At 44.0% G+C, this 23,429-nt stretch overlaps 2 protein-coding genes across 2 annotated transcripts in view; both read left to right on the plus strand.

Moving 5' to 3' along the window:
• LOC111236275 (TANK-binding kinase 1-binding protein 1-like) overlaps positions 1–14,718 on the plus strand; it is a 36,799-nt gene extending 22,081 nt beyond the window's left edge. Inside the window, exons 6-8 of the mRNA XM_022764950.1 lie at positions 14,253–14,320; positions 14,429–14,567; positions 14,713–14,718. Of these exons, the coding sequence (XP_022620671.1) occupies positions 14,253–14,320; positions 14,429–14,567; positions 14,713–14,718 (213 nt within the window). The remainder of the gene's footprint in view (positions 1–14,252; positions 14,321–14,428; positions 14,568–14,712) is intronic.
• Positions 14,719–15,818: 1,100 nt separating this feature from the next.
• Positions 15,819–21,324, plus strand: LOC111236276 (TANK-binding kinase 1-binding protein 1-like). The gene is made up of 6 exons (XM_022764951.1): positions 15,819–15,822; positions 16,400–16,584; positions 16,727–16,999; positions 19,324–19,404; positions 19,491–19,715; positions 21,196–21,324. Exons 1-6 carry the CDS (start codon positions 15,819–15,821, stop codon positions 21,322–21,324), a joined length of 897 nt encoding a protein of 298 aa, XP_022620672.1.
• The last annotated feature ends 2,105 nt before the right edge of the window (positions 21,325–23,429 follow it).

The following is a 23,429-nucleotide window of genomic DNA, read 5'->3' on the forward strand; positions in this document are numbered from 1 at the left end:
TGTGTCAGAACGACTCTAGCAGAGCAGCATGTGGAGAGGATCTTGCAGTTTGGAGTCTGCCCTCAGGGACAGAGAGTAAACGTCCCTTCAAAAACCAGTGCTGAACTGCCACAGCAAAGACACAACATCATCACAACTCGAAAGCTAGTCTTGACTACCCAGAGGTGGGTTCCGTGTGGAGTCAGAAGTAGACCCATACAGTTCATAGTAGTGTCAGCAGTAGTAGGAAAGAGGAATAATACAAGAATAAAAGTAAGAGGAGCTAAAGCGCACTCATAATGCGCGCGCTATTGGTAGCTGCTTACCAGCCATTTTATCAGTAGCTAATATCACTAGCCAAAAGCTTGGGGACACTGGTTGCAAAATGCTTCTCTGGTTTACATTTTAATAGTTTCATACTGAGTTGTAAAACTCTGACAAAAGGACAAACATTGGGGTGGATAGTCAGTTGCCATTGACCCATCCCCAATTCGGGGATGTTTTCTCTAGACGGCCTTTCATCTTCACTGTAGCAGCAGTGACTGTGAACAGACTGAAGCTGGTTTGGTTTTGTCAGAGCGGTCGTGGCCGACACTACAGTGGCTTCCCACAGTCTGGGATGCCCTGTCAGGACCTGAAGCTGCGAGCGTCTGGAGGCTTGAGCTGGAGGGGGCAGGCACCATTGTCGAGGGAGCCTGTCAAAGGCGACGAAGGACTGAGGGCTGAGTTTCAGAGGATGCAAGCAGAAGGTAGCCCAGCTTACAGGGGATGCACAAAGACAGGTAGGCCTGAATTGCTCGGAAAGATAACAAGATGACTGCAAAAAAGTGGAGGCTTTTTCTGACCGGAGTCAATCGAAAGTCTAAAGATGAGGGACATTCAGTAGACATAAAAAAAGAAAATTCCACAATTAAAACTTTCGCACATCTTCATGTACAGCCATTTGAGTTTTACTCAATAAATTTTTACAATTACCCCATAATTCAGTTAATGTAAACCTGACATTGATTACACACCAACTTTATTGAAAGACTAAACTATCGAGGTTCTGAAACTAGAAACAAAACTTTTTTGCACACACAAATGTAGATCAGTAATCCACCTTGCAATATAAAAAGGACCTCACTTGAAATGGTTTGAACAAAATGTATCCGTGTATAGTGCTTGTCAGGCCAAAACTTTGTTTTTTGTGTCGTTAAGGCTAGAGTTTACACGGTCCAACATGGAGGTGACGTTGTGCTGATTGTGTGATTCTTCTTCTTCATGTTTAGGTTTAACTGCGGTTGGTATCCATCAATGTTGCATTACTGTCACTTACTGGAAAGCACTTGGTTCTCCTGCCAGATTATGGATTCTTGTGTGACACAAACGGATAGAACCAGAGGGCTAGAACAAGGTCTCAAAGGATACCCGACACCAAAGCTTGAGAGTGCACAAATATATTCAATTCGAAAAATCTAACATCGAGTGATGTGCAAATGATGATATACGAGTCTGTAATTAGAGGCACAATGCAGATACAGATTCAAATCCACTCTCATTTATTAGTGCTTGTTTTTTACGAGTAACGTACCTGACCTACCTGTGCGAAATAGTTTTGAGACTGTTTTCATGAGATTTGACAAAACTAAGAAAAATGATGATTAAGAAGACCAGCTTTTAACTTAAAGGCGTTGATTTTTCCTACAAGCAGAGCTCAACAGAACAACTGCTTGTGCGACAGACTTAGCTATCTACAAATGTCAGAAGCTTACTGGACATGCTAGCACGAGAAGTTGTTTCATATAGGTTGCTGCTCAAAGCTGTTAAAGTTAAAAATCTTCACTTTTTCCAAGTCAATATGTTGAATTGGATACCCTAGTAGCCCTGTGGCTATTATTTTCATTCTTCATATACAGATATTAAAATGTTGTGTTGCTATATAATATAATAGTTCATGAAGTGTAAATATGTTTAAAAAGTCATTTCATATACAGTAAAAGTCAGAGATAAAAGGGTGGTGTTAGTTTTAAAATCCATATGATTGTTGGCACAAAAGATAGGAGACCACGTTTGTTTGTGGGTAGTGAAGCATCTCTTTAATCTCTCATTCTTTTGAATGTATGGTAGCCTTAGCCAATCCTGTCCTCAACCTTGTTCAGGTTAGGAGGTGGCTTTAGCATAACCGACGTGCCGCAGCACATTAGCGACAGCAAGGAGGTACGTTTCGGGATCCGAGCTGGATAGTCAGTAGACTGTAAAGGTAAATAAAATACTACGAACTCCCAAAGCGGGACGGGAGATCGTTCCCCTGGTTTATGTAGGTGAGAACTCTGAGAAGCTGCCAGAGGTAAATTCATGTGTTTTAGTGTACTTTGTGCTGTCTGTGTATTTGTAATGTCTTAAAAGACAAGCGAAATTGCTAATCGCTGCTAGCGCTTAGCTTAGCCTGCTTCATAGACTTTGCCTATGGTGCAGTTTCTGCATATGCAGTTAGAAGTGCTAATCGGTTTAGAACCTACTGTTGGTTTTTCGCCATGAGTACAGGCCTGTAACTTACCGTTACTAAGAAGTAGTGATTCATGGGCGGGTGGGGGGGCGGGGGGGCGGCGGGGGGGGGGGGGAGGGGCTGCGGGCGGAGGTGGGCGCGGGGGATGGGAGGACGAGGGGCGGGGAGGGAGCGGGACGGGTGGTGGGACGAGACATTTGCGCATAAGAGGGAGAGAGTGAGGACCAGTGAGAGCCTGGACCTTTGGAGGGCGACTGTAGCTTGGCTGTACTTTGAAACGTGGCTCACACCGCGCACTTTGTTGCTGCACCGCTCCATTTTGCGTGCCGCTGAAACTGCACCTTGCCTTTTGCCCTTTTTCACTATCTTAATCTCTGACTGTTTGCTGGACTCGTGAGTACACCATTACACTGTACACTTGGTTTTTTTTGTTTATGCTGGTTTAAAAACACAGTTAACGGCCATTTGTTTTCGGCCTCCACGCTCACAAGCTTCGACAAGGGCTGCAACGTTTTGTTTACATTTAATAGCCCTGCGTGAATGTGTTGCGAGTGTGGGCTTGTGGACATTTGAGTTTACTTTTTATTTTGATTTCACATTTTTCTCATTGGGTTTCATCATTTGTGTGGCAAACCTTCCAGACCAAATTGAGAGTTTTGAAATACTTTATCAATGCACTAGGCCTACTTAAAAGTCAACAGTTGTAACTATTTGACTAATTTGGAAATCCAATTTGTAGACTTTGCAATAAATAATTATTGTTGTTCAGCTAATTCCTGTGTTGTACTTACAAGGGGTGATACTTTTTGGCTTAAATTATTAAATAGGTTAAAGGAACTTTATTTTAAAGGGGGAAGTACAAAAATTTTCCCGGCGGAAGAACCCGTCAAGGATTGATTTTCAACGCCACTACCTCCAGGCAGAGTTCGACCACGTTCCGAGGCCAGTGGGGGACATTGAGTCCGAATGGGCCTTTGTTTCCGCTCTGCTATTGTTGAGGCGGCTGTTGCAAGCTGTGGCCCGCAAGCGTAGCTGGGGCCCAGTCGTGGCCGGTAACCCCCGTACCCGCTGGTGGACACCGGCCGGTGCGGGATAGACTCGTCAGGCTGAAAGAAGGAGCCTACAGGGCGTGGTTGGTGTGGATCTCAGGAATCAGCCTGACTGTGGTACCGGGCGGGCCAAAGCGGAGTGCAGCTGCGCAGTTGCTGAGGCAAAAAACTCGGACGTGGGAGGAGTTCGGTGAGACAATGGGAGAAGACTACTCGATCGCTCCAAAAAGTTCTGGCAAACCGTCCGGCGCCTCAGGGGGGGAAGGCGGCAACTTGCTCACAACCGTTTACATTGGGGGCGGGGAGCTTGCTGACGTCAACTGAGAGATATAGTGGGACGGGGTGGAAAGGCAATACTTTGAGGAGCTCCTCAATCCCACCACAAACGACAGTATTCCGTAGAGGAAACAGAGCCTAGAGACCTGGGGATGGATGATCTAATCTCCGGGCAGAATTCGCGACGTAGTGAAAACCAAGCTTGCGCCGGGTCGGTGGCAGAGCCCCGGGGGTTGATGAGATCCGCCCTGGGTATCTCAAGGCTCTGGATGTTGTAGGGCTGTCTTGGTTGACACGCCTCTGCAACATTGCGTGGACATCGGGGGCAGTGCCTTTGGAGTGGCAAACCGGGGTGGTGGTCCCCATCTTTAAGAAGGGTGACCAGAGGGTGTGTTCCAACTACCGTGGAATTACACTCCTCAGCCTCCCTGGTAAGGTCTATGCCAGGGTACTGGAAAAGAGGGTCCGATCGATAGTTGAACCTCAGATCGAGGAGGAGCAATGTGGTTTTCGTCCTGGGCGTGGAACTGTGGACCAGCTCTTTACCCTCGCTAGGGTGCTGGAGGGAGCATGGGAGTTTGCCAATCCAGTCCACATGTGTTTTGTGGATTTGGAGAAGGCTTACGACCGTGTTCCCAGGGGCACCCTGTGGGGGGCACTCCGGGAGTATGGGGTGGATGGCCCCTTGTTAGTGGCCATTAAATCCCTGTACCAAAGGAGTGTGAGTCTGGTTCGCGTAGCCGGCAGTAAGTCGGACCTGTTCCCGGTGAGGGTTGGACTCCGCCAGGGCTGCCCTTTGTCACCGGTTCTGTTCATAACTTTTATGGACAGAATTTCTAGGCGCAGCCGGGTGGTGGACGGGTTTGGTTTCGGTGGCGGGAGGATCTCGTCTCTGCTTTTTGCGGATGATGTGGTCCTCCTAGCTTCATCGAACGCCGACCTTCAGCTCTCGCTTGGGCGGTTCGCGGCCGAGTGTGAAACGGCTGGGATGAAAATCAGCACCTCCAAGTCTGAGGCCATGGTTCTCAGCCGGAAACGGGTGGATTGCCCGCTTCAGGTCGGGGGGGAGGCTTTGCCTCAGGTGGAGGAGTTTAAGTATCTCGGGATCTTGTTCACGAGTGAGGGTAGGATGGAGCGGGAGATCGACAGGCGGATTGGGGCGGCGTCAGCAGTGATGCGGGCGCTGAATCGGTCCGTTGTGGGGAAGAGAGAGCTAAGCCGGAAGGCGAAGCTCTCAATTTTCCGGTCGATCTACATTCCGATCCTCACCTATGGTCATGAGCTTTGGGTAATGACCGAAAGAACGAGATCGCGAGTACAAGCGGCCGAAATGAGTTTCCTCCGCAGGGTGGCCGGGCTCAGCCTTAGAGATAGGGCGAGGAGCTCGGTCATCCGGGAGGGACTCGGAGTAGAGCCGCTGCTCCTCCATGTCGAGAGGAGCCAGTTGAGGTGGTTCGGGCATCTAGTGAGGATGCCTCCTGGACGCCTCCCGGGGTGGACCAAGGACACGCTGGAGGGATTATATCTCTCGGCTGGCCTTGGAACGCCTCAGGATTCTCCCGGAGGAACTGGTGGAAGTGGCTGGGGAGAGGGCCGTCTGGACCTCTCTGCTGAGGCTGCTGCCCCCGCGACCCGGATCCGGATAAGCGGGAGACGACGGGACGAGAGTACCAAATTTTGTGTTACTTCTTAAATGCTATTGGAGGCACCGCCAAGTTATTTTATATCACGTTTATCACAGGTAGCGCCATTTCCAGACTAACTCAGGCCCCGTCCCACTGTACTACAACACCCCAATTATTTGTCAGTCAATATATCCTAGCTACATGGGACTGGGGTTACATAAATGGAGGCACCGCTGGGATTAGTTCACTGTATGGCTGATTAAATTTAAGTAATTAAGATCAAAACTCACATACAATGATGGCTCACTCATCCAACCCCCAGTTACTAGCTGAGCTTCGGAAATGGTGTGAAGATGTACAAGTAGATCCAGCCAATGCGTTGATACTGAGTAATGTACCAACAGAGGCAGTTGTAGCTGATATAACAGAGTCACTGGAGGCTGTAAAAGTACTCGGCCGAGTTCGCTATAAATCTAAACAATTAGTCTCACAGCTACAGCAAGACATGATACTCTGTGAGTGCCAAAACCCAGTTGACCCTAAAACAGCTCCCCCTGAGATCTACCCCCTTAATGGTGGAACCCCATGGAAAGTGACCCTTCTCACACGTGCCACCTCATTGCCTGATGACTTCACACACAAGGTGCTGAACTTACTGCAAAGTGAAGGTAAATCACTGAATGATCTCCAACCATTATTTGAGCAAAGCACACCCACACAGTCAGACCCAACCTCCATCATTCGTGCTGTGGGAAAGTTGCTGGAAAAAACAATGCGACCCCCACAAGAAGACAATGCTTTCCGCAGGTTACATGTTTTTTCAGGAGTGATGCCCACACCTGCAGGGGAGGAGACCCTTGAAAACTGGCTAGAGCAGGCCCAGTTAATGCTGGATGAGTGTGACGGTTCTGGAAAAGAGAAAAAGAAAAGGATTGTTGAAAGTGTAAAAGGCCCAGCATTCGAGATAATCCAGGCTGTGCGATGCAATGATGCAGATGCGCGTCCAGAAGATTATTTAGCAGCCCTGGAAAATGCATTTGGGATCACCAAGTCCGGTGAAGATTTTTATTTTGCATTCCGATCCATGCAACAGAAGTCAGGTGAAAGGCTATCAGATTACCTGAGGAGATTAGAAAAGGCGTTGTCAAAAGCAGTCCAGAAAGGAGGCCTTTCCCCTACGTCCAGAGACCGAGCACGGGTGGAGCAGCTATTAAGAGGTGCCGCATCAGAATCTGACATCCTGCTACTCCAGTTGCGCTTGAAAGAGAGGTTAAGGAACCCTCCCTCTTTCATGGAGTTACTGAGTGAGATTAGAGTAGAGGAAGATCAGAAGGTAACTAGACGAAATCTCACCACAAGCACGCACACAGTGCAGCAGAGTACAGCCCACTCTGCTGAGGTAGATGCTCTTAAGACTCAAGTAAAAGCTTTAGAAGCTAAAGTACAGCAGCTATCAGTCAAAGAGAGACCCTCAGTGTTGCACCTTGATCCTGAAGTGCTGTCACTGAATGAACAAGTGGCTAGTTTGCAACTGTTAAATCAGCTCAGAGAGCAAGCAGCCATGCAAGAGACCCCAATAACACCAGAAAGGGACCACCAAAGGTTTAGAGCAAAGCAGCCCTTTAAACCCAGAAAAAGCAATAACACATTAGATGGACAGAGTGTATCTTGCTACCGCTGTGGTGAGGATGGCCACATCACCAAAAACTGCAGTGGCACTGACAACCACTCCAAAGTGATAAGCAAGCTAATCAGAAACAACCAAAAGCTCAAACAAACCCAAAAGGGTCCCCCAACCAAGTCCCCTGGACCAACAGGACATGTAGGCCAACTCAAAAGTAGTTCCGGAGAGTTCAGCGCGCCAGCAGACATCCCTAAAGGCTTAGTGGGTGAATCTAGCATTGGGAAAGTCCTAATTGAAGGACACACATGTGATGCTTTAATGGATGGTGGCTCTAATGTGTCAATTGTTTTTGAAGATTACTATAACAAGCACTTGTCCCATCTACCACTTCACTCCATTTCAAGCCTGGAGCTATGGGGCCTAAGTCAGGTTAGTTACCCCTATAAAGGCTACATTGCAGCTGAGATACAGTTTCTCGAAGATGGTGATCAGTGTGAGCCTAAGGTGGTGCTTGTGTTAGTCTGCCCAGAAGGTAATGGCCCTTAAAAGCTGCCACTCATTGTTGGCACCAATGTCCGAGCATTCAGTCATGCCCCGCAGTCGGGTAAAGTTCACGGTGACCCCAAGTTAGCTCGAACCATGCGTGTAAGTACACAGCTACCTACCCAGTCTAAGTCACTACTCCCTCATAGTGATCCTCTGGCTGTAGTTAAGTGGAGTGGACCTGGACCTCTTACTGTGCCTCCTGGTAGTGAGCGTTCAGCTATTTGCAAAGTGTTGTGTAACGAGAAACTCGAAGATAGCATCCTCGTGGTAGAGACTCCTTCCAACGGAGCCCTTCCAGCTGGAGTGTTAATGCCCTCCTGCGTCCTGCTCTCCACAGAGATGGATTGCAACAGATTTGCTGTGTTGTTGAAAAATTAGTCTGCCAAGCCAAAAGCCATCCCCAAAGGCTCAGTGATCGCCTATGTGCACAAAACAGAAGTTGTCACCCAGCTGCAGCAGGCAGAGACCCCATCTGGCACACTTGATCCTGCTATCTTTAATTTTGGTGTCTCTCCCATTCCAGAGACTTGGAAAACCCGACTGGCCCAAAAATTGGCTGATCGGCCTCAGGTTTTCTCCTTATCCGAGTGGGATGTGGGTTTGGCGAAAGGGGTGGAGCACTGTATTAGGCTGAAAGACCCTAGCCCTTTCCGAGAGAGAGTCAGGCGTCTTGCTCCAGCAGAAATTTATGAAGTCCGCAAACATCTTCAGGAGCTCCTTGCTGCAGGGATTATCAAAGAATCCCGCAGCCCGTACGCCTCTCCCATCGTGATAGCTAGGAAGAAGAATGGTAAGATAAGGATGTGCATTGATTATCGCACCCTTAATCTGAAGACCATACCTGACCAATACACCCTTCCTCGGATTGATGATGCTTTGGCCAGCCTCACAGGAAGCCGTTGGTTTTCTGTGCTCGATCTTCGCTCTGGCTACTATCAAATCGCAATGTCCGAGGAGGACAAGGAAAAAACAGTGTTCATCTGCCCGCTTGGTTTTTATCAGTTCGAGCGGATGCCCCAAGGCATCACCGGGGCCCCTGCCACGTTCCAGCGATTGATGGAAAAGGCAGTGGGAGATATGAACCTGCTTCAGTGTCTAGTTTACCTTGACGACCTCATTGTGTTTGGTCGCACTCTGGAAGAACACGAAGAACGTCTTCTGCATGTACTTGACCGACTGGGAGAGGCCGGCTTGAAACTTTCATTGGATAAGTGTCAGTTTTGCCAACCGGAAGTAAAATACGTGGGACATATTGTGTCCGCAGACGGTATTGCGACCGACCCCAACAAAATCAAGGCTGTAGCCCAGTGGCAGCCACCCACCCACTTGAAGTCGCTGCAGTCATTTCTGGGGTTCTGTGGCTATTATCGCAAGTTCATCAAGAACTACTCAGCCATAGTTCGCCCTCTCACTGATTTAACAAAGGGATACCCTCCTGTGAGGAAGGGGACAAAACCCGCCAAATCTGATGTCAATGACTATTTTCGACCATCTGAGTCCTTTGGTGAGCGCTGGACCCCAGCCTGTGCTGATGCTTTTCGCCAAATCATCCAATGTCTTACCAGTGTTCCCGTGTTAGCTTTTGCCGATGCAACAAAGCCTTACATCCTACATGTGGATGCCAGCATGGACGGGCTGGGAGCGGTCCTCAATCAAGAATACCCTGAAGGGTTGCGACCTGTGGCATTTGCTAGCCGTAAGTTATGCCAATCAGAGAAAAACTACCCTATCCACCAACTTGAATTTCTGGCCTTGAAGTGGGCCGTAGTGGATAAGTTCCACGATTATCTCTACGGTGCCAAATTCACAGTGAGAACCGACAACAATCCGCTCACCTATGTTCTCACCACGGCCAAGTTGAGCGCTACAGGCCATAGGTGGTTGGCTAGCTTAACTACCTACGACTTTGACATGAAGTACAAGCCTGGCAGAGAAAATGTGGATGCCGACTGGTTGTCCAGGAATGCCATGGAAGAGGACGACGGATGGAGACACATTCCCCAATCAGGTGTTAAAGCTCTCTGTCGCCCCTTTAGTGTCACTCAATCATCTAAGCTACCTGACCGTCTCATAGACCAGTTGGGAGTTCCTCCAACTGTCATCCCCCCTGCTTATGCTTTATCCATGCCGCTCGTGGTGAGTCCTTTGGAACAGCTAAGCAAGGAGGAGCTGCGCAAAGCGCAAGACAGGGACCCCGACATCGGTGTTGCCAAACAAGCTGTACAAAGTGGAGTCTGGCCTCTGACCTCCCAAAGCCACTCTCCAGATGTTGCTTTGCTGCAACGAGAAAGCAGCAGGCTTCTGATAAAGTCAGGCATGTCATACAGGAAAACCGCCAGACCAGTGGGCGGCCAGACTTTCCAACTAGTCCTCCCGAGTGACCATCGTATGAAAGTGCTTAAGTCTGTTCACGATGATTCTGGCCATCTAGGAGTTGACCGCATCACTGACCTGGTGAAAGACCGATTTTATTGGCCAAAGATGGCCTCTGACATTTCCCAGTACATCAAGAACTGTGGCCGGTGTGTTGCTCGTAAAACGCTTCCTCACAGGGCCGCACTTTTGAAACAGATAACCAGCAGTGGGCCCCTCGACTTGGTGTGTATAGACTTTCTGTCTATAGAGCCTGATTCAAAGGGTATGACCAACGTTCTTGTGGTAACAGACCACTTTACCCGATATGCACAGGCTTATGTGACCAAAGACCAAAAGCAACCACCGTCGCCAAGGTGCTGGTTGAGAAATTTTTTGTGCATTATGGTCTGCCATCCAGAATTCATTCTGACCAAGGGCGTGACTTCGAGAGTCGTCTCATCAAAGAGCTCTTGGGAATGTTGGGCATAAAAAAATCCCGAACGAGTCCATATCATCCCCAAGGTGACCCGCAGCCAGAGCGTTTTAACCGAACGCTCTTGTCTATGCTCGGTACTCTTCAACCAAGGCAGAAACAGAAATGGAGCCAATATGTCAATTCGCTCGTCCACGCCTACAACTGTACCCATAACGATGCGACAGGCTACTCTCCATACTACTTAATGTTTGGGCGTGAAGCTCATCTGCCCATTGATCTGTGTTTTGGAACTTCTCCCGATGGAGACGACTGTAGTGACTACTTACAGTATGTTGACAAACTGAAAAGTGACCTGAAAAGGGCATACGAGTTAGCAGTGACAGTTGCTAATAAGTTACATGACAAATACAAGAGGTACTATGACAACAGAGTGAGAGACCAAGTGTTGGAGAAAGGAGATCGTGTGCTCGTAAGAGCTCTGGGCTTGCCTGGAAAGCACAAGCTTGGCGACAAATGGCATTCTGACCCTTATGTTGTTGTCGAAAAAATGCCAGACTTACCCGTGTACAGAGTAAAACCTGAAAAGGGAAGAGGCATGGTCAAGACTCTGCATCGGGACCACCTTTTACCCATAGGGTATCTGGTCAGGTTTCCCTCAGATTTGGAGGTAAAGCAGCTACCACAGAGGCCTGTGACACGATTACATCAAAAGGGAAAGTCAATTGAAAATCCAGACCAGGAAGAACACTCGGAAGACGAAGATGAAAACTGGAACCTACCTGCTGACCGGAGGGAGGACATCTTACTGGCCCTTGATCTGCTGGCGGATCACTTGAGTGGAGATGTTCCCCTGGAAACTGCACTAACTCCGCATAACATTGTTGAAGAGGACATTGATGTGGATACTGAGGAGCGTGTGGGTGCAATCCCAGAAGGACAAGACGCAGAGCAAATTCAGCAACTGCCAAAAGACACTGTGGTGTACACAGGTCTAGAAGAGGGAGAGCTCCCCTCTACTAGTCAGTCCCAAAGTAGTGCAGAGCCTGTTTGTAACCGTCCGGCCCGAAGACAAGTGAAGCCAGTCGTGCGGTTAAGCTATGATAGACCTGGCCATTCCACCAATAAACCTATTGTAGTTGTACATAGAGGATTGAGAATCACTATCAAAAGAGACTCCCCATTGCTTTGTCAAAGTTGGGATAATGTATGATGACACAAACACATATATATGACCCTAGTCTGTAGCATACATGCCAGACCTTGATATTGACTATATCGGATGTGACAGATGTAAACTTGTGTGATGAGGACATCAACACCCTTTGGAAAGGGGAGATTGTAGCCCTGTGGCTATTATTTTCATTCATTCATATACAGATATTAAAATGTTTGTGTTGCTAATAAATAATAGTTCATGAAGTGTAAATATGTTTAAAAAGTCATTTCATATACAGTTAAAAGTCAGAGATAAAAGGGTGGTGTTAGTTTTAAAATCCATATGATTGTCGGCACAAAAGATAGGAGACCACGTTTGTTTGTGGGGTAGTGAAGCATCTCTTTAATCTCTCATCTTTGAATGTATGTAGCCTTAGCCAATCCTGTCCTCACCTTGTTCAGGTAGGAGGTGCTTAGCATCACCGACGTGCCGCAGCACATTAGCGACAGCAGAGGCTACGTTATCGGGATCCGAGCTGGATAGCTGTAGACTGTAAAGTAAATAAAATACTACTAACTCCCTAGACGGATGGAGAGTCGTCCCCTGGTTTATGTGTGAGAACTCTGAGAAGCTGCCAGAGGTAAATTCATGTGTTTTAATGTACTTTGTGCTGTTGTGTAATTTGTAATGTGTTAAAGACGAGCTGAATTGCTAATCGCTGCTAGCCTTTAGCTTAGCCTGCTCATAGACTTGCCTATGGTCAATTCTGCATTGCAGTTAGCAATTGCTAATTCGTTGAAGACCTACTGTTGGTTTTTCGCCATGAGTAAGCCTGTAACTTAGTTACTAAGAAGAATTATGTGATTCAGGACCGGACATTTGCCATAAGAGGGAGAGAGTGAGGACCGGAAGAGCCCTGGACCTTTGGAAGGAGACTTAGCTGCTGTACTTGAACGTGGCTCACCGCACTTTTTGCCTGCACGCTCCATTTCTTGCCGCTGAAACTGCACCTTGCCTTTTGCCCCTTTTCCATCTTAGTCTCTGACTGTTGCTGGACTCGTGAGACACCATTAACACTGTACACGTGTTTTTTTTTGTTTATGCTGGTTAAAACACAGTGAAACGGCCATTTGTTTTCGGTTCCGCCTCGACGCTCACAACTTCGACCAGGCTGCAACGTTTTGTTACATTTAATAGCCCTGCGTGAATGTGTTGTGCGAGTGTGGCTGTGGACATTTGAGTTTACTTGTTTATTTTGATTTCACATTTTCTCATTGGGTTCATCATTTGTGTGTCAAACCTTCCAGACCAAATGAGAGTTTTGATACTTTATCAATCAAGGCCTATGGTGGGCGATATGACGATATTTAGATCGTGAAGGATACAACGTGAAGACGATCTTTCAAACTGCAGAGATCGTGGACGTCTTAGGGCACATTCTATAAATTGCAGTTCTATGCTGATGCACCGACGCACCAGACGTATTGACGTCGTCAACCTGACGACCAATCATTAGCGAATTACGGGCAGTGACGCACTTTCCTACCCACTCTTGTTTGTGTGTGTAGCGGTAGCACATGGAGAGCGATGGCTGAAAGCCAAACGGAGTTGGTCGCTAAAAAAAATTCCACCTCCATTATATGGAATTGGTTTGGATTTTCCGCAACTGATCAAGCGCAAGCAAATGTAATTTGCAAAGTTTGCACAGAAACCGTTCGCACTTCGGGTGGTAACACGACGAACCAGAATGTTGTTGTTGTTTACCTTAAACTTTACGTTGTTTGCACATGCAGGCAAAACTGCTACTATTTGAAATAAAATCTGTTAAGAAAGGTTCTTTGGTCTAAATTGTCTGTTTTTCTTTTTCCAATTTAAGATCGTGATAAAATCGAAATCGTGATTTTATTTTTAAAAAATCGTGATATGATATTTTTGCCATATCGCCCACCCCTACATAGGCCTACTTAAAAGTCAACAGTGAACTATTTGACTAATTTGGAAATCCAATTCGTAACTTTGCAATAAATAATTATTGTTGTTTCAGCTAAATCCTGTGTTGTACTTACAAGGGTGATACTTTTTGGATAAATATTAAATAGGTTAAAGGGAACTTTATTTTAAAGGGGAAGTACCAAATTTTGTGTTACTACTTAAATGCTATTGGAGGCACTGCCAAGTTATTTTATATCACGTTTATCACAGGTAGCGCCATCTCCAGACGAACTCAGGCCCCGTCCCACTGTACTACAACACCCCAATTATTTGTCAGTCAATATATCCTAGCTACATGGGACTAGGGTTACACTAGCGGCTGTCAATCTGCAAATGTACACTAAGTATGAAAGTTCATTATTGATCCTGGAAGTAGTACTTTGGGTAAATGTTGTAGCTCTGATAAACAACAGTTGATTAACACCAAGACTGGTGGTTCTACTGGTGGTTTGATTTAATTTGCTACTTTTTAAATATATTTTTCCGCTGCTTTGAATCTCATGGTCATCGGTGATTGTTGCACAGTGGACATGGCGGTGGATCTGCTGGTTGGCAGTCAATGGGCCAAAACATGCTAAATGACCAGTTTTGGCCCTAACAGATAAAATCTATCAATAAAAACAGTTGTAGCATCAGGACCATATGTAGAAAAACAAATAAATAAAAATACAATAGATATGTTGGTAGCTGCTGCTGCCCTGATCACAGCTCTGTCTCTCTCTGCAGTCCCAGGAGTTGGCCCCACACTGTGAGCACTGTGACATGGAATGGATAAAGAAAGCTGGGGATGAACAGTGAGTCTTATTTCAAAGAGGAGAATATTTTGACTGCATTCTATAGTACTTGTCAGTGTGTCATTTACATGCATTTATTTATGTAGTCACTCTCTTTGTGTGTTCCAGGGTGAACTTAGCCTTAGCCTACACTGAGCTAACAGAGGAGTTGGGTCGGGTTCGCAGTCTGGCTGCAAAACAGAGTGACCTTCTACGACACATCTCACAGGAGCCTGGTAGGTTAGGTCTGTTTGTGTGTAAGGGTCAGGTAACAATTAGGTTAAGGTAATGGAAATAGATGCCTAACCCTAGTTAGGCATTTATTTCTGATGGTTAAGGTTAGGGTAAGGGGCTAGGGGCCCCTGCCCCTTACCCTAACCTTAGCCTAACTTGTCAATCCACTGTCCTCACAGGGGTAGTGGTAACAAGTCTGTGTGTTGAGTTGAGTGGAGGGTGGGGGTGATTTTACAGCACATATCCACTTATTAAACTTAGTGTATCACCATAGATTTTCATAAGGTTGACAACACACAACAGACAAACTCATATTGTTACATTTAAGGTGCCAATGGGGGAGTACATTAGTGCATCAAATAAATGAAAACTGAACAAGAAATGTCAAATATGTTTTATTGTTGGTGTTACAGTTTAATAATTAACAAATGTTAACATGTGGCAATTAATAAACAACTGGAAGGAGTTCGGAATAATATAATATTTATTGCTGTGATTAGTTTCACCACAACACTCAACTATTGCAACCAAGTCAGTTTACTGCACCTACAAAACCCCTGGATATACAATAGTTGGTGTGCACACATCAAACACTTGACTGTAACAGCATCTCAGTGATGCTGGAACAACATGTTACACTACAACAGAGAGCAGCAACAACACTTAAATCAAGGATGGTGGAAGAAGACAATGTCTGAAAGTGAATGAGAGAGATGGTTATGGCATTTAATTAGTCTCAAAAGACATATACATAAAACATGCATGTGCCAGCACACAGAGCCGCAAGAGCACTCTGTGTGAGCACTCTGTGAGAGAGCATTTCTGTTTTTTAAAGTTATTTTTGTGCGGTTTGTATGTCTTTATTTGAGAGAGAGAGTAGTACAGGGCCTGGCCAGCTAGGAGTGGACCTGGGGACCTACTGCTTGCTCACATTGGCTTTTGAGACTTTGGAGGACTGGACAATGGCTGATGTCTCCGCTGCTTTGATTGGTCACTTTCAACACCAGATGCCACATTGGCCACATTGGCCGCTTGATCGCAAGTCAATGTAGTCAACGGAGCTGCTTTTTTTTTTTTGGATAAAAAGCAATTTCTCAAGCAATTTTAATGGCTTGAGAAGGAGTAGGATAAAAGTGTTTTTTATTTTTATTCCTTTTTCCTAGTCCAGGACTGGACTACTATATAATATGAATGTAGTAAATATAAATAGATAATATAAACTGAATACTATTTAATATTATTATTCTATAATTATTGTTAAATTACTACACCTTATTTTGTCTACATGGGTATTAATATAATACTGTTGTACTATACTGTATATTGTTGTACTCCTACTACAGCTCATGTTATACTATATTACACTTCTATTCCTTACAATGTGCCATATTTTTACCATATCATGTATACTGCTGTTACATCTGAATTTCCACTCTAGGGATCAATAAAGGCGTATATTAAATCTTATTGTCTGTTTTGTAGTATATCTCTACCTTTCACTGCTATACAAATATAGAAAGCAGACTGACTCACTATTTGATTTGTAAGTGCAGATTTAGTTCCATTTTTCTCAATGATAGTCAGTTATTAGTACTTAATTATACACTATGTTCTGACCGGGAGTACAAGAAAAGCTAAAATGATGGGGACATAGAAAGAAAAAAACATTGAGCAATCACTAATTGGCATGTTTTTTTGTCAATCCCAGGCAGCCTCTAACAAAGTGTCCAGGTTACAAGGGCTCTTCCATTGAGCTTCTTTAACACCGTCCCTCCTAGCTTTCCTTCTGAGCGGTGGCAGTGGTGTAGTACTGAGGTTCATCCTAAATCCACTTACCATCCTCTCTCTTTCTCTCTACCCCTCCAGTTTCTCGTCCTACCCCAGCTCCTCATCGTCTCTCCACCACCTCCCCCCAATCCTCCTCATTCTCCCCTGATAAGTTTCTTCCCACCCCCTCTCCTTCTCTGTCCCTATGCGACGGCTCCAACTGTCATCAACCAACCAGCAGCCGTCTACGAGCAAAGTTTCAGGGTCGCCGTAGTTACTCTGAGGTGAGGCTACAACTTCATTTGGTGAAACTTCATGGGCCAATGGGATTGGACCTATTTGTGTAATTTTACAGTGAAACAGATTACTGCATAGAGGAGTCATTTGACCTGTTCAATGACCTTTGACTCCTCCTTCTTTTCCCAGGTGTCTGACCCATCAGCCATCCAGAGGCCCCCAACACGCCTGATGAGGGACCCAGTAGCCACCCTCCCCAAGCCAAGGTCAATTCTGGGCGAGACACAGATTTATGGCCAAACCAAACCTCAGCTCCGTACCTCCTTGGTGGGCCTGGTCAGACCGGCCTCAGCTCATGGAGCTGGAGCGGAGAGAGGGGGAGGAGAGAGGGGTACTGGCAGTAGTCTGAGCAGCAACCCTCATCTCTGTGCTCTGGACCTGGGCTTTCCTATGGCTGCTGAGGTGACACACAGAGCTTTTTTTTGGTTTCATTAAGTCAGTGACCTCCTCACTGTTAACAACCTATATGCCTGCATTGTTACCACCATTTTTACTACTTCTATATAATTGTGGAAAATTACTTCAATTAACTGGTAAGTTATGACAGTAAATTACGTGATTACATACCAATTACTTCACACTGGTATTAAACTACTAAGAAAACACATCCCCAAAAGATGAAGGATGATATAGTCTCTGAGAAAGAATAGGGAGCCCCAGTGCTGCTCATCACTGTCCCTGAGACACAGTTACCCGGCCAGACGTGCTGTGGTCTTGTCAGGTAATCCACAATCCAGGACATGAAGCAGGTATCCACCCCCATCCCTTCCAGCTTGTCTTTAAAATGGGTGGTTGAATAATAAATTCACTTGATAAATCAAAGAACATAATCTTCATGTAACTACCTGGCTCATCCAAGTAAAAATGGGCCCGGTGGAGCATGTAAAGGATGGCATCATCCACTCCAATATGCTCTTTGTAGGCGAACTGTAGGGAGTCTAGTGCATGTTCAACCTGTGGCCTCAGAAGGTGGAGAAGCAGCCGCTCCAGGGTCTTCATGATGTGAGGGCCACCAGTCTGTAGTCATTTATCTCAGCCAGTCACCCTTCTTGAGGTACTGGAACAAGACATGATGTTTTCCACAGGACCAGGACCCTCCCTGACTGCTGAAGAACCATGAGGTTGACATGGTGGTTGAGAGTGATAAATGTAGACAACAATTGAATTAATTGCCATGAGATTTGGTACTAGGGTTGCCTACACCACAACCCAGCTGCCTACTGTAGGCACACCACAACCACGTGTCATTAAGGCTTAATCCACTGCGGTTTGGATTAAGCTTTAATGACATGCGCTCTAACAGATAAACCATCAGAACGCCGAACTACTGTCTTCTGCATTTCATTTTTTCACAGCACACAGAGCTTGTCAGTCTATTGCTAATTGAGAAACTTCTCCAATCCACTTGTAGGCTACAGCTGGTTTGGTTTTACTTGACATTACATTATTCACAGCACTTTGAGGACAAAGTGTCCTGTATTGATTCAATACAGGACGCAGTATTTTTTTTTTAAAATACAGGATGATCCCGTATTGTACGGGACAGGTGGCAACCCTATTTGGTACAGATATTCAGGCTGACCTTTAACACTTCCTGCAAGGGCATCATCAGAACAAAAATTTAATTTATCCAGTATTTTGGTTTATGACATATACCAGCAGTAAAGACATTCCCATCAACCTCTGCTGTACTTTGTGTTTGTAGCTAATTAGCTAAATGCCTGTGTGATATTTAGTAATTGGTACATGGAAGGAAGTAGTATCTACTAAAGAACATCAGTGAGTTAGAAAAGTTAAATGTTATGAAGGAAGAAAATGTTTTTTCTTTTCTTATGTCAGCATAAAAATCCTAGTTAATAAGTATAGCTGCTAGAGGCAATTATCAGGGTCCAAGTAGCTTGAAAGTATTTAAATGCCATATGCTATTGAGTTTTTGCTGAGGCAGTCTGAAGCAGGACTTAAGCCATCTGGGGTTTTGAACCTATTAATTAGTTAAGCATGTTAATTAGTTAAGCGTGTTAGAATTAGTTAACATTCTAACACGCTTAACTAAGATGGTGAAAATGGTAACCATTATACCTATCCAGCAGTTAGTATTGTCATTGTGGGCATGTTAGCATGCTGAGGTTAGCATTTATCTCAAAGCACAGTGCACACTGTGCCTTACAGTGCTGCTTGCATGGCTGTAGACTCGCACCATGTCTACACAGGAGGCTTGTGGTGTGCTCTGCATGTTAGCAGAACAGAAGCAGCAGCTCTGGTGCTCCATTTGTGTCTATGTAGATTGTGTTTAGGCAGAAGTAATGGCATTACACAATCACTAGAGTTACAGTCATAATACAGATAAAAATATACTTGTTTGTACAAATATACTTAGTCGTTTTAACATACGTATAGTGGAAGCAAAATGTTATCCATTAATTATCCTGTGTATACAGCTGGATTGATTGAAATACAAGTATGTCTGTTCTGTCCAACACGGATGAGACAGATAACTGAAAAACTAACTAACCCTCCTTTGTAGACACTTTGTAGACTTGTTGTGAGCTAAGGCCTAATTATGCAGCATGTCACCGCCTATATGTCAAACTTGCTAAAAAGTAGATTTTCTTTTCTTTGTGGGGCTGTAGGAGAAAGTATTGGGCAAACATAATTCTATAATCCTATAAACTTGAAAATTTCTAGAAGTAATCATGCTGCTCTTCCCTGTATCTCGTCTCATCCAGGTGCATCACTTCTGTCACCTTGACATTCCACCTGAGCCCACCCCACTGGTGACACCACCACAGTCCTCGGATGATGAAGAGGTGATGACATATTGTTTGTGGCTCTTCTCCGAGCTTTATACCTGGGTTATTTATTTTGAAAATGTGTGTTTTGTGTACATTTACAGGATGTATGTACATATCTATCGCCGGTTGCCAGCCCACCTCGGACTCTGGGCGCAATTGGGATTGGCTCATCACCTAGAGAACAGCCCCTCCACCCCTTGTTCCAATCTCCAAGGAAACAGCCCCGCCATCCCTCCTTCTCGGCACCCGAGGGCCCTGCCACTCTCTCCTGCCATCTGCCTCCCTACATGAACACAGAGCATGCTCAGTCATGGCCCTCCATTAACGTGAGTAGAAAACAAGGAGGATTACATAAAAAGATTCCCTCCTGTTCTTGTGGGGAAACAAGCTCCTACAGCAGCCAAAAGAGGATGAATAAGTAAACACAACAAAAATAACAATACACACCAGACCACCAAATGCCATTCCACTGTACGCAGAAATGCGTAAGAAAGTCCAAAAAGCATCAACACTAATTGTGTATCTTGTCTATTTAATTGATATATGAACTGATGGGATTTAGCTATTCCTTTCAGGGTTTTAGGTATTAGGTATTTAGGATTTAGGCATTGTGCTAAATGCCTAAATCCTAATACCTACCATTGTTATAGTGTCTTGGGATATTCTGCCTCTAGGGCATGCTACAAATGCAAAAAGTTTATATCTCAGAACGAGCTGCATGAATTCGTATGGAATACAGTTCTTATGTTCTATGGTCATTACGTAGTCTATGAATAAAGTTTGGTCATGATTGATAAAAGTATGCGTGACTCATTATAAAAAATATGAATTTGTAATCATTCCACCCTCTTTGGAGGGTGGAATGATTCTAAAAATCACATAAATCACCCATATGTCCAACGGAGCTGAGATTTTTTCTGCACATCCACTGAATCATGATGAAAGTTTGCTTCTCCTATGACCTATGGTCAATTCAAAAATCCATCACTTTTTAAAAATATGTAAAATCAATCAACATTTATATCTCCACAAGTCTTCATTCAAATGCTACCAAAATTGGAAGATATCAAGTGTTTCAAACGGTGTTTGGATCGGAAAACTTGCTATAATATATAATCTTGCTATAATTTTTACTGTATGCACAACATTTCCTTTATTGCTAAGTGCTGGATTCAAAGACACCAAAACATTCACACCAACATTTTGATCATTTTGAGGGTTTTTGAGTGAAACAGACAAAAAATCCCAGTCTTGCACATGTGATTTCATTGCCTCAACTTGTGTGAAGGTGTTTGCACCACATGGTTACCCAGTGGTGCAACCAGTAAGTCACCTTCTCTGGGGACACCAAGGTCAGATGTTCAAAACCCCAGATGGCTTAAGTCCTGCTTCAGACTGCCTCAGCAAAAACTCAATAGCAATTAATACATATGGTATTTAAATGCTTTCAAGCTACTTGGACCCTGATAATTGCTTCTAGCAGCTATACTTATTAACTAGGATTTTTATGCTGACATAAGAAAAGAAAAAACATTTTCTTCCTTCATAACATTTAACTTTTCTAACTCACTGATGTTCTTTAGTAGATACTACTTCCTTCCATGTACCAATTACTAAATATCACACAGGCACTTAGCTCTTTCCAATAATGTCCTGCAATGTCTGAATAAAGCTGCAAGTAACACTAATGTAAAAGTCATCTATGTAAGGTATTCCATGTCTGAGAGGGGCTTTTGATTAGATTGTGGGACTTTTCTCTAATGTGAGGATCAGTGATTTCACACCTGTGTTTTCCTCTGTCTGCAGTTATGGATGGAGTCAGAGGAGAGTGTTGCTCGCAGCTGTCCTTTGTGTCAGCTGACTTTCCCAACTGGTTATCCTGATGACGCCCTCATTAAACACATCGACTCCCACCTGGAAAACAGCAAGATCTGACTTTTTTTTTTTTTTTTTTTTAAATCAAGCATTTCACACCCATTTTCAGTGGAACTGGCTGCCCGACCCATCTTGATTGATTTCTGTTTAGTTTTAATCTAGAAATGGTTTAATGAGCCGGCATGCTATGGAACTCACCCAGCCTTCCAGTTACAGAGAAAGTCTGTTTTCCTACCTTCCAGGCTCAAGTGTTATTACATACATTTAATTTCCAAGTTGTAAATATTTTCATCTTTGTTCACTAAGGGCATGCATTGCCTAATATCTCTCACAAAGCACCATAGAAACAATTCTGTATCAAGCTGTGTTTTTTCTCCTTAACCAAACTCTTCATTTGTACATAGACCTGAGTGCTGAAGAAAAAAAGACAAAAAAAAGACAAAAAAGTGCTGTGTATTTCGGATTCACTGACACATAGAGGAGCTGCTAAAGCTCATGTATGCTGGTCTGAGAGCAGCCTGACACAGGCAATGTCAAAAGCACCTGTTGTTGTTTTCATGTCCCATGAAAGCACCTGGATGGCACTGCTCTAATGTTATTTTGGAGGATGAAAATGAAAGAAGATTTTCTGAAGATTTCTGGACCTGCAATGAAGTCTGAACAATTCTGAGGTAAAGTTTTAGTAGAAGTAATTTTAGTAAATAACAATCACCTGTGGAAGTCTGATTTCCAATTTCCAAGTATATGACACAAGCTAAAGAATAAGCCATGGTTAAAAGGCCAACTTAAAGAATACAGCAAATAAATAAGGACACTGATGACAGTAAATGGGGCTAATCTATTGGCTGGTGGAGTTCCAAAACAAATTAGATGCAAAGTATGAAATGCTCCAAAGATAAAAATGTGGTCAAATAAAAAAAAAAAAAGGAACTACTGAATAAACAGCACATACTGCCATCTTCTGGTGTAGTAATGAAAGTGCCTTGCTTAAACCACAACCTTCATTTTGAAAAGGCAGACATTACAGAAGCCCATATCTGCCACTAGAAAAAAAATTTCCCCTCATAATTGTTACATATTTTATCATGATGAGTCAGTAATGTATAAATATGAACGTTACCATCTCAAAATTATTCATTTTCCACTTCTTTTCTTTTTTGTATATATTTACATTCAGTAAGTCTTTCAAATTATGAGATGCATTAAAACTTTATTACATATCTCATGACTAACTAAATTTGTGATAACTTGTAATTATGATTTGGCCTCTTTAATTGTGGAAAATCTTCTCATAATTATGTGATTGTATCCCATAAATTATTACTCTCATTTTTTTTATTGTTTTCTTCATATTACCTCTTATGAATATAAAATATTTCATAATATATGGGGTAAGTCTTAACGTCTCACAATTAAAGGTACTATCACATAACTATATGTCATAATAAAGAGAAACTTCACTCTCTTGTCAGGGAGTATTTGAAATTATGAGAAATCTATACTTACAATTTATGATGTATCTGATAAATATGACGTAATATCATTGAAGGTCATTATTATGAAATAGTATCTCATACTACAAAATTCCTGGAGAAATTTTAAATGTGCCTGCTGCTTGGTGCATGTACATCACTCCTCATGTTTTAATCTGTACAAAGGACTTTATTTTCAATTTCATTCATGTCTTAGAGACTTTTTCTGACACTGACCTCAGTCACTGCAGGTGTCCCTCAAAAAGCCATTTGAAGCTGTCACAACTGGCCGAAATAACCTCACTAGGATGGTTTCATACCCAAATGTGTCCCCACAACCATAGTAAGACATGTTTACATACAGAAGTTGATCTGCAATTCAGATTCAGCTATATCACTTTTAATGTCCACTTGTAAGGTTCACCAGGGCAGGCTAGGTAGGGTGAGGCAGTGCAATGAACTGGAAAACACAGGCAAAGTATCAGGGTCAAAACAAGGGGAATTTTTATTTTCCAACAGGCAGGTTAACAGAAATGTAACTCAGGTACGTTCTTCCACTCAAAATCAAAGCCTGTGACTCAACTTAAAAGGTCCTAACAGAGAGAAAGGAGATTTTATCCTGAACAGAATTTCCAATAAAAGAAAGTGTCCACTTTCCTTTAAAAAGGTGGGTCCTTTCACAATCCTTTCTGG

The sequence above is a fragment of the Seriola dumerili genome, unplaced genomic scaffold (assembly GCF_002260705.1).
Source record: "Seriola dumerili isolate Sdu_G_001 unplaced genomic scaffold, Sdu_1.0 BDQW01000609.1, whole genome shotgun sequence".
Classification (NCBI taxonomy): Eukaryota; Metazoa; Chordata; class Actinopteri; order Carangiformes; family Carangidae; genus Seriola; species Seriola dumerili.

Coding starts and splice junctions, on each gene's coding strand:
- LOC111236276 (XM_022764951.1), top strand. Junction 16,585..16,726: donor GTCGCCGTAGTTACTCTGAG/GTGAGGCTACAA, acceptor TTCTTTTCCCAG/GTGTCTGACCCATCAGCCAT. Junction 17,000..19,323: donor GCTTTCCTATGGCTGCTGAG/GTGACACACAGA, acceptor CGTCTCATCCAG/GTGCATCACTTCTGTCACCT.